The sequence below is a fragment of the Dendrobium catenatum genome, unplaced genomic scaffold (genome assembly GCF_001605985.2).
Source record: "Dendrobium catenatum unplaced genomic scaffold, ASM160598v2 fragScaff_scaffold_459, whole genome shotgun sequence".
Classification (NCBI taxonomy): domain Eukaryota; kingdom Viridiplantae; phylum Streptophyta; class Magnoliopsida; order Asparagales; family Orchidaceae; genus Dendrobium; species Dendrobium catenatum.
The window spans coordinates 604,430-617,662 of record NW_021318921.1 but is presented as its reverse complement, the minus strand read 5'-3'; the positions used below and the strand labels follow the sequence as shown (position 1 = coordinate 617,662).

The 13,233-nt window shown below is 38.2% G+C and overlaps 1 protein-coding gene across 1 annotated transcript in view; it reads right to left on the bottom strand.

The window, feature by feature from the left end:
• LOC110112620 (putative elongation factor TypA-like SVR3, chloroplastic) overlaps positions 1-13,233 on the bottom strand; it is a gene marked incomplete in the record, with an annotated part of 32,608 nt that overhangs the window by 6,746 nt on the left and 12,629 nt on the right. Inside the window, 2 exon segments of the mRNA XM_028694341.1 lie at positions 4,746-4,862; positions 4,985-5,119. Of these exon segments, the coding sequence (XP_028550174.1) occupies positions 4,746-4,862; positions 4,985-5,119 (252 nt within the window).

The following is a 13,233-nucleotide window of genomic DNA, read 5'->3' as shown; positions in this document are numbered from 1 at the left end:
TAATGCCCCAGTCACTTTACAGTCCCTCATGAATAAGGTTTTCCAATCCTATCTCAGGTTATTTGTGCTAGTGTTTTTTATGATATTCTGGATTACAGTAGGTTAGAGGAGCATTGGAAACACTTGAGGAAGGTTTTAGGGGTGTTACAAGAGCATTAGCTGAAGACCAATATGAAGAAATGTTGCTTTGCCCAGGCCAGTGTGAAGTACTTGGGACATGTAGTCTCTCAGAAGGGTGCAGTTGCAGATCAAGCCAAAATTGAGGCTATGTTAAGATGGCCACTGCCCAAGAATCTCAGGGTGCTGAGGGTATTTATAGGGTTGACTGGCTACTACAGGAGGTTCGTGAAGGGCTATAGCACCATCACATGGCCACTGACATAACAGCTAAAGAAGAATGTGTTCTTGTGGGGGGAGGCAACTGTTAGATCGGTCCAGCCGGTCCATGCAAAACCTTCACCTCTTTTCGTGGCCGACTGCACCGCAAGAGCCAAATGGTCGATTTAGGAAGGATTTTTGAGGGTTTTGGGAGGGAAATTTGAATGTAGGGACTGTTTAGAGATTTCCTTTTGATTTGTATGCATTAAATAGTTTGTTTTCCTAGGGTTAGGGCATCTTGAATTTGGCTGAAATTTGAGATCTCTTAGATTTAGGTTTTCTTTGGGCTCTAGCGGCGTCTAGAGATTTGGGAGAGATTGATCCTCCTCTCGAATTGAGAATCAATTGTATCTTGTTATTTTCCTTTTTCATCAAATAATATAAATTATCTACTATTTTTGAGATTTTATGTGGATTTTTGGGAATAATTCTCATTGTTTTCAAAAGATTGATAGGAAATACTTGAGATCTACAAGTACTTCCTATAAAATTGGTATCAAAGCACGTCAATCGAAGGGGAAACAATGGCCAAAAGCAAAGTGAAAGTTTTGGAGGGAGAACTTGGGCAATTCAAAGCAGATTTTGAGGATAAGGTGACTAATTTTCATAGTCAGATTGCATCCGTCAATGAAAAGATGGAGGAAAAATTCGCCATGGTGGAAGACATGTTGAAGAAATTGCTTGAAGCCAAAACCAAACCGGTGACATCGAAAACAAAGTAAACTACTGGCAGTCATGGAAGAGATGGGAACACTAACACGTCTAGGGGAAGGGAAAAGCCAGAAGTGAAGAACCTGGAGGGAGAAGATGGAATGCCTCCTCTAGAACCACTTTCTAGGGAGGAGATGAGCAATGGCTAAGCAAGAAGTGATGCTAAATTTGTAAGGAGAGAGGATGATTTCGATCGTCGGGGTGCTGATTTTGAAAGAAGAAAAGGGAACTTTGATGAATGATTTGGGTATGATCGTCGGAGGGAATATCGTGACAATTGGGGAGCACCTCTGCTTTGAGGAATGGGAGGTTATGGAGGATTTAGGGGAAACGGGTATGACCCGAGGGTGAGGAAACTGAAGATGCCAATCTTTGAGGGGAAGAATGCACACGGGTGGATCTACAAGATAGAAAGATATTTCGCCGTCATTGGGATGACATAAGAGGAGAGACTGATGGTGGTGGGTATGTTTAAAAGGGAAGGCTTTATCTTGTTATCAGTGTAGGGACATGCGAAGACGCATACAGAGTTGGAGAGAATTCAAGGATTGTTTGGTAGAAAGTTTCCGAACGGGTAAGGGAGGAGACTTCTACGTGCAGTTCTTCGCCTTGAAACAGGAGGGTTCAGTGACAAAGTACTGTGAGCTATTCGAGTACCTTGCTAGCAGATTGGACCGCCTTTCTGAGACAGTGCTAGAGGGAAACTTCATGAAGGGATTGACACCATAGATCGAGCAGCGGTTAGAGTAATGAGGCCTCATGATTTGGGAGAGGCTATGGAGCTAGCTCAATTGGTAGAAAATCAGAAGCACCTGGAGGGAGAGACGAGAGGCGGCAACTCAGGAGGCTTGTACAGGATGACCACCACCTTATTGAAATCCAATGAGCCAACACCGGATACACTTCGGGGGACTTCGAAGAAAAAGACTGCAAGAGGAAGACTTGGGGACAACTTCAAGAAGCTCACAGAGACAGAACTACAAGATAAGAGGGCGAAGGGGCTCAGATGTGACGAGAGGTATACGTCAAGGCACAGGTATAAGGACCGAACTCTTTAAGGTTTTGGGAGGGAAATTTGAATGTAGGGGTTGTTTAGGGATTTCTTTTTATTTATATGCATTAAATAGTTTGTTTTCCTAGGGTTATGGCATCTTGAATTTGGCTGAAATTTGAGATCTCTTAAATTTAGGTTTCCTTTGGGCTCTAGCGATGTCTAGAGATTTGGGAGAGATCGATTCTCCTCTCGAATTGAGGATCAATTATATCTTACTATTTTCCATTTCCCTTTCATCAAATAATACAAATTATATACTGTTTTTGAGATTTTGTGCAGATTTTTGTGAAGAATTTCGTTGTTTTCAGAAGATTGATAGGAAATACTTGTGATCTACAAGTACTTCCTATCAGTGGCCACAGCAGCTTTTAATAGGTTGAAGAAGGCCATGACCCCGTACCTGTCTTGGCCCTATCACATTTCACTCAGGTCTTTATAATGGAGACAGATGCTTCAGGGTATGGATTGGGAACAGTACTCATGCATACCCATCGTCCCATCGCCTACTTCAGCCAAGTGTTAACAGCTAGAGCCGGCTGAAGTCGGTCTATGAGAAGGAATTGATGGTCATTGTGCTAGCCATCCAGAAGTAGCGACCCTACTAGTTGGATCAACATCTCATCATCAAGACAGACCAGCGGAGTCTGAAGTACTTGTTGGAGTAGAGGATTGTGACAGAGGAGCACCAAAGATGGTTGTCAAAGTTATTGGGATATGACTTTGAAATCCAGTGCAGGCCAGGGATAGAGACAAGGCAGCAGATGCCTTGTCCAGATGTATGGGAGAGTTACAGACGATAGTAGTGTTGATACCACTGATTCTGGATTGGGGGGCCATTAAGGTGGAGAGTGCCTGGGATGAGGAGCACGGAAGGATTAGGGCGGACTTACTGAAGTTTGGGAGTAGCCACCCAGGTTTTTCTTTAGAAGGGGAGAGGCTTCTGTAACAAAGGAGATTTGTGATGCCTAGCACATCGGTCAATATTCTACACCTCTAGGAGTTCCATGGAAGTGTTGTTGGGGGTCATAGGGGTGCAGAAAACATATAGTGGACTTGCCTCAGAGTTGTACTGGAAGTGGATGCACAAAGATATGGAGAAGTTGATAGCCATATGTGAGATATGTCTTAGGAACAAGTACATGGCCATATCTCCAAGGGGATTACAATAGCCCTTAGCTCTACCAGGTCAAGTGTGGGAGGAGGTATACATGGATTTCATAGATGAATTACCTCGATCGGAAGGGTTCACAATGATTTTAGTGGTAGTAGACAGACTGAGCAAGTATGCTCATTTCATTCCTCTACGACACCCTACACGACAGTAACGGTGGCATCGGCTTTCATCGGGGAGGTGATCAGACTGCATGGGATACCAGAGTCTATAGTATCCGACAAGGATAAGGTGATCCTCAATCACTTTGGAGGGAGTTATTCAAACTACAAGGGACAGTACTGAAGAGGAGCGCTGCCTACCACCCTCAGACAAATGGGCAAATGGAGGAGGTTAATGGGAGCTTGGAGACATACCTATGATGCTTTGTGTCGGAGACACCTCAAATGTGAGCCAAGTGGTTAGCATGGCAGAGTACTAGTACAATACTTCATACCATTCGACTTCTTAGAGGACCCCATTCAAAGTGTTGTACGGACAGGATCCACCTCACCTGGTGCATTTTAGGCATGGGCATAGTAGCACCCCAGTTTCTTTAGTAGAGGAGTACTTGGAAGAGAGGGATAGAGTGTTGAAAGAATTGAAGAAACATCTGTTGAGTTCTTAGCATATTATGAATAAACATGCAGATGGCATAGGAATGGCATCCAGTTTGAGGTTGGGGAAAAAGTGTTCTTAAAGCTAAGGCCCTATAGGCAGAGGATAGTCACCTCCACGAGGAATGAGATGCTGGCACCAAGATATTTCATAATGTGGGTAACGTGGGTCGAAGCAGGTTGTGATGGTCGCAGATTAACAAGAGGTCACAATGAGGCTGGAGGTCGCAACTAAGGTTGCAGGTGGAGGTGCAGGACGCATGCATGCTATGAGGTTGAGCAAAAAGAAAAGCAAAGCTTTGCTATACAATATATTCCGAATTGAATTTACCTTACTCTCAACCAAACATTCAAAATCATGACAACCATGCTTTTAAACTGCAATACACTTAAAATATTCTCAACCAAGGAATCCCTAAACGAAGAACTAAATGAACAATAATCAAAGAGAAAAAGATGAGAATATTATCATTGATCCTTTCAAATTCAAGTAATAAGAAATCCATAGTAATAAAAAATATTAAAAAATTAAAAGAATTTAATATGAGAAACAAAGAGTGATCTAGTTGATGCCAGAACTTGAATGTCATCTGCTAATAGTGCAAGAGAACAAAAAAAATAAAATTGCAGTGAATGCTTACTTTGATTCAGCACTAAAGTTTGTAGACTTGTCACTTGTGGTTTGTGACCAGTAAAATTTTACATGTCAATCCATACTTTGGAAGAATATTTTCATAAATAAAACTGGAAAAGCATTGTAAGGGTGACTATGTTTTTGGAATTTCAAATGCATCATGTGAATTATTAAATTTCATTTATTGTAAATGAATTATACCTCCCGACCAACAAATGGAGAAGTATTGATAGAGAAAGACATTTTTACTGTCGGCTCCTCTACTTTGATGGTGGGTAGTGCTTTCCAAGAGCTTTTATCAGCTATTGTCTCTCCAATCTGGATAAACATGAGAATGATAATAAGCTATCATCTGCATGACACGTTTCCAAAGAAAAAGCTCATAGATATGCAGACTGAAAAAAATACAACTACAGGTTGGGTCCGGGTGGACTGCTTACCATTATATCATTTATTCCACAAACGGCACAAATATCTCCAGCCTCCACGTTCTCGGCTGGGACCCTGCTAAAGTTCTGATAAACAAAAAGTTCACTGACTTTTGCCTGTCTACATGTTTCATCTGATGTGCAAACCTACAATCACAGAATTTTCATGAAGTAAAATTAGTACAAGATGAACAATTGGAACTACATACCATAATATAACATGAAGTTTTGGCAGCTAAGCAAAATATTCCTGTAATATTCGAGTATATTTTGACAGAGAAAAAACGCCTAAATTTTACAATTTTTTTGCATCTATATACTGCTATGCAGTTTATACTTTTGGCTGTTACAATTTAGTTGCAAAGAAATAGCCAATAAGAAGATCCAAGTCTTTTTCTTTCTAATACAGCATATGCATAACATCCATGGTTTTAAGCAATAAAGCCAACAAACGCAAGAGTGAAAAATTGAACCACTTGTTGTGATTGAAAAAGGTGAAGCCAAAAAATTATCAAAAGGATTTTTATGCATTATTTTTTATTTATTAGTATTATTATTTGCTTACTGAGAGGATTTTTTAAATAATAATAAATATTTTTTATTTTTATTTTTTTTATTTTTTTTTTATTTTTATCTAAGGGAAAATGTGTGTATCTATGAGCTCCCGCACAAATTTCTCCCCCTCATACTCATTGTTTCATTGTAATCATTCAAGTGGTACAGGAGGAGATTTATTTTGATCATTGTAATGCATCAGTTCATTTGGACAGCCAGTTGGAGAGTAAGAACGAATTTAAGACTTTCAAGTTAATCTTCTGTGAGACTCTATTGTTTACCTCTGACGTCATTGTGTTCAACCGTCATTTTGTGAATCATATGTGAGTCAACACTCAACAAATGCTATCCTAAAAAATATGGTTCACACATAGATGTCAACCTCTATAAGGGCACTAATGTCAAATAAAAAAGCGCGATGAAAATGGCAATCGAACAACTCAAAATCACACGGAAGTTGTCTAAAACATGTCAGCCAAAACCCAAAATCGTTGAAATAATTACCGTTTGCAAAAAAAATAGCGTCGGCGCGTTCGGGATAGCTAAAACAACTAAGATCTCACCCAATTAGCCGGGGTTTTCGATCGACAAGAAAATTGAAATTTTGTGTGTGGAGCAAGGTTGAATCAACCCAATCAAACGATGAAAATCTAGCGAGAGAATCAATGTATGATTAATATAAATAAATATTGTCATTAATTTCAAAATTAATATTGAATGTATATTAAAAATTGTTTTAAATTAATTAAATTCCTAAGCCTAAAACTACCCACTCATCAAAAACTAACCCAACAACCCATTACTTGCAACCCACTCACGACAAAACCTGCCCATGCTCGACCCCTATGCTTGCTAAACCAAAATTGAACCATCTCTCACGGTTTCCCCATTTGATTCGTATAGTAGACTCACACTCGAGCCCTCTTCTGCTCAATCTCTCGCACAAATCTCATGAAAGTATGAAACTCCTCTTCTCATGTGCCCAAGCCTCACACAGTGCCCTCTCCGCACTCCTCTTTGTTTTGCACAAGACCTCACCAGGCCACCCTCCCATGATGATGCGGCAACCCTGCCACTTCCCTCTCTCGATCTTCTAATCTCATAACAAAATCGAAACCCAAGCTACCCGTCCATCACCCTTGTGCAGCACACCCCACTATCCGACCTCCCTCTGGCAGCCTCACAAAAGTCTGCACTCTGCACCCACCAGCCGACCATCCTAGACACCCCTCTCTACCCTTTCTTCTTCTTCTTCTTCTTCTTCTTCTTCTTCCTCCACATCCTCTCTCTATCACTAAACCCTTCAACCTCCCTGCTCTCCACCAAAAAAATCGCCTCCATCTCACCTCCTTACAAAAAAAAAGAAGCCAATGTTTATAATTACAAAAGAAGAACAAGTATATCTCTTTTTCTTTCTCTTACATCAACTAGGAATATTGATGACCCCGCATTCTATTGATGTTAGATCTGATCGAGAAGAACAAGATTATAATTGAAGAGAATAACGACTCTTTATTAATTTATTGAAAGCCATCTGTTAAAGTAAATGATTAATTAAAAGATATGATTGAATGATTGATGGATTGATGAAACTAATTAATGACAGATTGAATGATGAAAATATAATATTAAAGCTAGAAGCCTTGTCTTGCTATATTATAATAGCATCCATGATTGCATTTACATGATAGCATATAAATTGATTGATAGGTATAATTAATGTAGGACTACTAGAACTAGCATTGAGATTGATACCGCATGACATAGCATATGACAGGTATACTTATAAACATTGATAGACATATTGGTATAGCATATCAATATGGTATACTAACAGACAAATACACAAAACATATCATTTGATAGTAATATCTGATAGAATCATTAACATGATATATTTGATAGATAATTGATGCTCATTTTACTGTACAGTATCTAGTATTGATTAAAAACTTTTACTGGTTTTTTTATAGGTCGATAGATTCCTATACTTAGTAAGATGCTTTCGTTTTATTGATCATATTGATCCTTATATTGATTGCATAGATTGTTTACTATTTATACTCATGATTAATAAATTTTATACTGATTGAGATAAGCATGCATATTGATTCTTGAGACCTTGCGTTGAAAGCATTGGTAGTTTGGGTTCCTGCTAGGCTTTGTAAACTCATTCGGGTCCAGAAAGGGGACCAGTAGAGTGAGATTGATCAGAGTCAGAATTGTAGGTTTAGTTTATTATTACATTGTGTTTCATTGTTTAGTAACCAGCAGGGTAGTAATAGATGGATGTTATAGATCAAACTTATGGTTATTGTATATTTAATTTTAATATGTAATTATATAAATATATGGCTTGAAATACATACATATATTTATATTGAAAATTTTCTTGTCGACCCGACTCCAATTGAGCCGAGTTAAGCCCAATTGGACTCAATCGCGCTCGATCGAATAACTTCAAACCTAAATTGACCCATATTGGGCCTAAATGAAGTCCAAACAAACTCAATTTAATCCAATTAAAGTCAAATTGATCAACATCGACTCAAATCGATCAAGATCGTCAATCGAGCTCCATCGAACCAAATTCGACCCAATTCGGCACCGATTTGAATCCAATTTTATAAAATTGACTCGATCGGACCTAATCGGACTTGAATTGAACCAAATTGATCCAAATAGACTCCGATTCAGGCTCAATTTCAACCTAATTTATCCAATCTCAGCTCATTTGACTTTCCTAAATTAGGAAATCAAATCCAATGGTTGAAATACAAAGAGCAGTTGGCTACAAGTCTTTTCCCCCTTTTGCTGTTGATTTTTGCCGTTGTAGCAAGAATTGACAATGCAGGATATCATATCTTATGGCAAGAGATCTTATCGAATAGCAGGCTTCATTTTGAGCACATTGAAAAGTCGAGAGGGCAGGGAGGCTTCCATTCCATTAGCACTTTTCTTCTGCTTGATTGAATGCCATACCAATCGAGGGAGGGAAGGAGAGTTGATGCCTGCTTGTTGTGTCCAATTCAAAGGAGACGAAGGAGCTGTCATCGATAGGGGTGTAAACGAGTCGAGTAGTGGCCTTATCGAGCTCAACTCATTAGTCAGGAAGTCGGCTCAAGCTCGAGCTCGAGTTGAGCTTAAAAGACGAGCTTAAACTTGAGCTTGTCCCACTATAAATGAGCTCGAGTCGGCTCGCGAGCCTCGGAGTGATTTTTTAAATATTATAGATTATTTTAAATATTTAAATATTTTAAACATTTATTATTAATTTTAAACATTAAATATTAATTTATTTTTTATTTTAATAAATATTTTAAATAATTATTATTATTTTAAATATTTAAATTTAATAAATAAAATAAAATTATTTTTAAATATTAATAATTATTCGAGTCGGCTCATGAGCTCATGAACCGAGTCTCATCAAGCTCGAACTCGAGCTCATTTATAAAACGAGCTCGAGCTCGACTCATGAACTCGATAAGCTCGACTCGTGAGCCCATAAACGTGTCGAGCTCGAGCAGGCTCGGCTCACTTACACCCCTAACCGCCAATCCCTCAAACTTTCGTGCATCCGAGCTAGCAGAGAAGAGGATATCTCATGCGCGTGTAGAGCCGAACAAGCAAAGCAATTCGCTCCTGCTTGCATATGTACATCCGACTTAAAGGAGATCGACGAGGTATTCCTGAGGGTCGGGACATGCAGGAGTCGTGCGGCTGGAAACAAGAGACCCTTCTCATGCATCTGGGAGAATTCGAGTGGAGCTTGGTGCAATTGGGGCTAAACTGATAGTTGTACTCCTCTTCTCCCTTAAAGAGGGAAACTTCCTCTTGTTGTTGTTCTATGTTTCCTCTTCCAAAATCCAGAGCAAAGGGGTGTGGTGGTTAGTCCCTATTACAGTTAAGAGAAGGTAGAGAGCTTCCCTTCCCTCTCAAACCAACTCCGGCGAGCTCATGATAGAAAAATCAGCATCTGGGAGTGATACAAAAGTGCGAGGGATTTCTAGAGAGGCTTGGACAACGAATCATCATCCCATTCTTCCTCAATCTCACCTTTGCAAGGTAGGAGCATTCTGGTTGTGTCGTGACTTGACCCAGCAAGATTAAATTCCTCAAAACATAGAAAATCTCTAGGTCTTTAAGCCGTTGATATGTGGTTGGCGCTCCCGAGTCCCTTAGGACCTTAGAAACATTTGCAATTAATTTGCAAACCCCAAACAAAACCTCATGCTTGCTCCCGCTTAGCAAATTCATGAAAATTTGGCAATTTTCATCGAATCACTCTCATGTGAGAGCTAAAAGGCATGTTGGTGCGTGTAGGGCATTTGGATTGATATCCTACACCTCCAAATGCATGAAATAGTATTATATTGCATTCCAACACTATCACCTACAATCAAATCCTAGGTTAGGAGATATTATTTGATGTTGAATCGAATATTGAGGTGCAGATTATCTCTAAATATTGCAAGTTATATTTCTTTTCCTAAAATAACGTGTCATGACAAAATTGGCACGAAATATGGAAAACTTGCATGGGTAAAGAACTTGTTAATATTTCTAAAAGCTATGGTGGATATTCAAAATGTATTTGATATTGTTTGAAAGGATATATTGATAGCTTGTTGCAGAATTTTACATAAATCCCCAAAGATTCATTTTGTAAATCCTAGAACAAGCAAGACCAACCAAACTCATTTTGTGTATGTTGCAAAGCTTGTAGAGAAATGGTCAAGTGACCAGTTGCTCTATCGTGCCAATCCCTAAAATCGAAAACTCATCTTCATGCATTTCTTAAGATAATCTAATCATGTCAAAATAGATTAAAAAAACTTTTTAAAAGCTTTAGAAGTGTATGTTTCCTATCCTAGCATGAGTCAAAATCATGTGCCATAGGTCTCTTGCTTGGATCACCAAATTTCCTAAACTTGCAAGTGTCCTAAACATGCTTAATTAGTTTCTAATGCTTGTGAAGCAAAGGTGGAGTATCCCATGGCTCTCAAAAGCCAATGGATTGTATCACACCCTACATTGAGATTATTTAACATGATTAGTGTAATTTGTAAATTGAAAGGTTGAGGGCAATGACAATAAAGTTGAGCATGTGATAAAACTCCTAAAATGATAAACCATCTTATGCATACTCTTAGGTTTCTCCTGGATCATAAAAAATTTTGATCTTTAGGATTTATCTAGAGGCATTCAAATGGTGACTCGCCTAAACACTTCTAAGTTCTTTAGATAACATCAAAATTGATTTTAAAATCCCCTAGAAGTTGTAGGAATGAATCTTCCCTCTCAAAAATACTCTAAAAGAAAATAGGGAGCTCTCTTTCAAGTTCACATCTCCCTCATGCATGATACTTGGAGTCTCCTCAAGGCTCAAAGCGTTACGTTGCATGAATTCTAGCATTCCTTAGGAGCTATCATCAATCTCCCCCATGCACAATGTCTTGGATCTCCCTAAAATCCTACATTTTTATTTTTATTTTTTTATTTGTAACTCTCTAAGTTACATTTTCCCTAAAATCTTGCATGCATCATGCCATAAACTCATAAACTAAGGACCAAATTCTAAGTTCTCCTACCCTATTTGTTGGAACATAAAACCAATGAATAACCCCCCTTAGACATAGGATCCAAATCCTAGTCTTCCTTCCTCCTCATTAACTTAGCCTAAATTAATTGAATGGTTATCTCTCTTTGAACACCAAATATTCAAAGAATCTCCTCCAATTAGCAACCTCTAAGTTGCATATTGCTTCCCATATTTACATAACCCAAACTAGGTAGATAATCACACATTATTGGAGACAAAATACAATGATTCATTGTTGATTTGCAACCTCTAAGTTGCATGCTACATATCTTTCCCATATGACTCAAAGTTGTAACAAATTCCCGCATCTACTTAACCCACGTTAAGTAGATCAAACAACTATTTCTTTGTTGAGTCAAAATCAATAAATAGTTTCATCAAACATAGGAATCTAAATCTTATCTCTCTTTCATTCCCATAACCCAAGTTAGATGAATGAACATCCTTTTCTTTGAACACCAAATGCTTAAAGAAACTCCTCCGATTTGCAACCACAAGTTGCATATTTCTTTGTTCTTTCTACAACTCAAGAGTCGTAGGAAATTCCATCATTCACTTCAGCCATGTTGAGTGAATCAAGCCTACACGCAAATCATTTATTTTTTGAGCTAAAATCAAAAAACAATTCCACTCAAGCATAGGAGTTTAAGCCTTAACTTCCTCTCATTCTCCAACCCAAATTAGGAGAGTGCACATCTAACTTTTAACATCAAATATTCAAATAACATTCATGAATTTGCAACCCCTAAGTTGCATTTTCTCCTTTCTTTCCTACAAGCCAAAAATTGTAGGAAACCCCCATACCTTCCTTAGCCCAGAAGACATAGGAAATCCCCCCACCTCCTTGTTTGTTGCTTCTTTAAAGTTTAAACCTACATGAAAGTTTCCAAATGACTTTCAAAGAAATTTATAAGAGTTTTAGCTAAGCATAGGAACTCCAATCATGCCTCCCTCTCATTCTCCTAACCTAAAATTAGAAGAGTGAACTATCTTCTTTAAATACTCAAAAGTTCAAAGGAACTCCACATGATTTGTAACAAAACTTACATATCATCCTCATAAGTTTGCTCTGTCTATATTTAGCAAACTAAACTTCTATCATTGAACACAAAATTCAATGATAACTCCTTGACTTGTAGTACCAAAACTATAACTCTCCCCACTTCTATGGGCTCCAAAAGCTTTACAAGACTTCCAATTATTAGCTTCAAAACTTTGAGTTATCCACCCTGTAACACCCCACAGTATCACTATACGATGCTGTAGAGTGTAACAAGAATCACTATAATATTTCCATCATCTACCTCTCATTTCTGTTAAGTTCATTTCAGATCTAAATAAAAGATCATATAAACATCATTTGGAATAACAAAGGAAGCATCTAATAATTCCCCAAATTTCATCACATCAAAGATTTTATACAGAGCCACTAATGAAATCCAAAACAATTCAAAGTATTACAACATTAAACAAGTTTACTAACCTCAAGAGCATATTCAAAATTTAAATAAACATTGACATAAAACTTAAATAGTTGCTTATCAATCTTTCTCCACTTTTTCTTTTCCTTTTCCTATAAAAACAGCCAGTAAGAAGTAACTGGTGAGCTATGAGGCTCAGCAAATTATGTAATCTAAATAACAGCTTAATATAACAAGAGAAATAATTCAAACCCTTAAATTCATCAATCATTAAACTAATTTATTGGTAACAACATCATAATTCTTAAGTAGCATGATTCATTTCTTTTTCACAATTACAAAGAACATCAAATTAAATAAGTAAAAGGATTGGCTAGACCTTCATAACCATATTCAATGGAGCCCGGGTAAACCTGGCATTATCGCCATTGAATTACAACATGGTTTAAGATTGCGCAATATGAGGCTCGCCTTGAGGCCCGCCTTTGCGCAATTCTAGTAAAAAACGCCTCGATACTTACGCCTCAAGTTTTTTTTTATGAGGCTTGCGCCTCAACTTGATTGAGGCCCGCCTTGAGGCCCGTCTCGCCTCACTGGAATGAGGCTTACGCCTCATGGTATATATATTAAAACTTACATAAATTTTGAAGTAAATGCCCGACATTGGACTCTATAGGAGA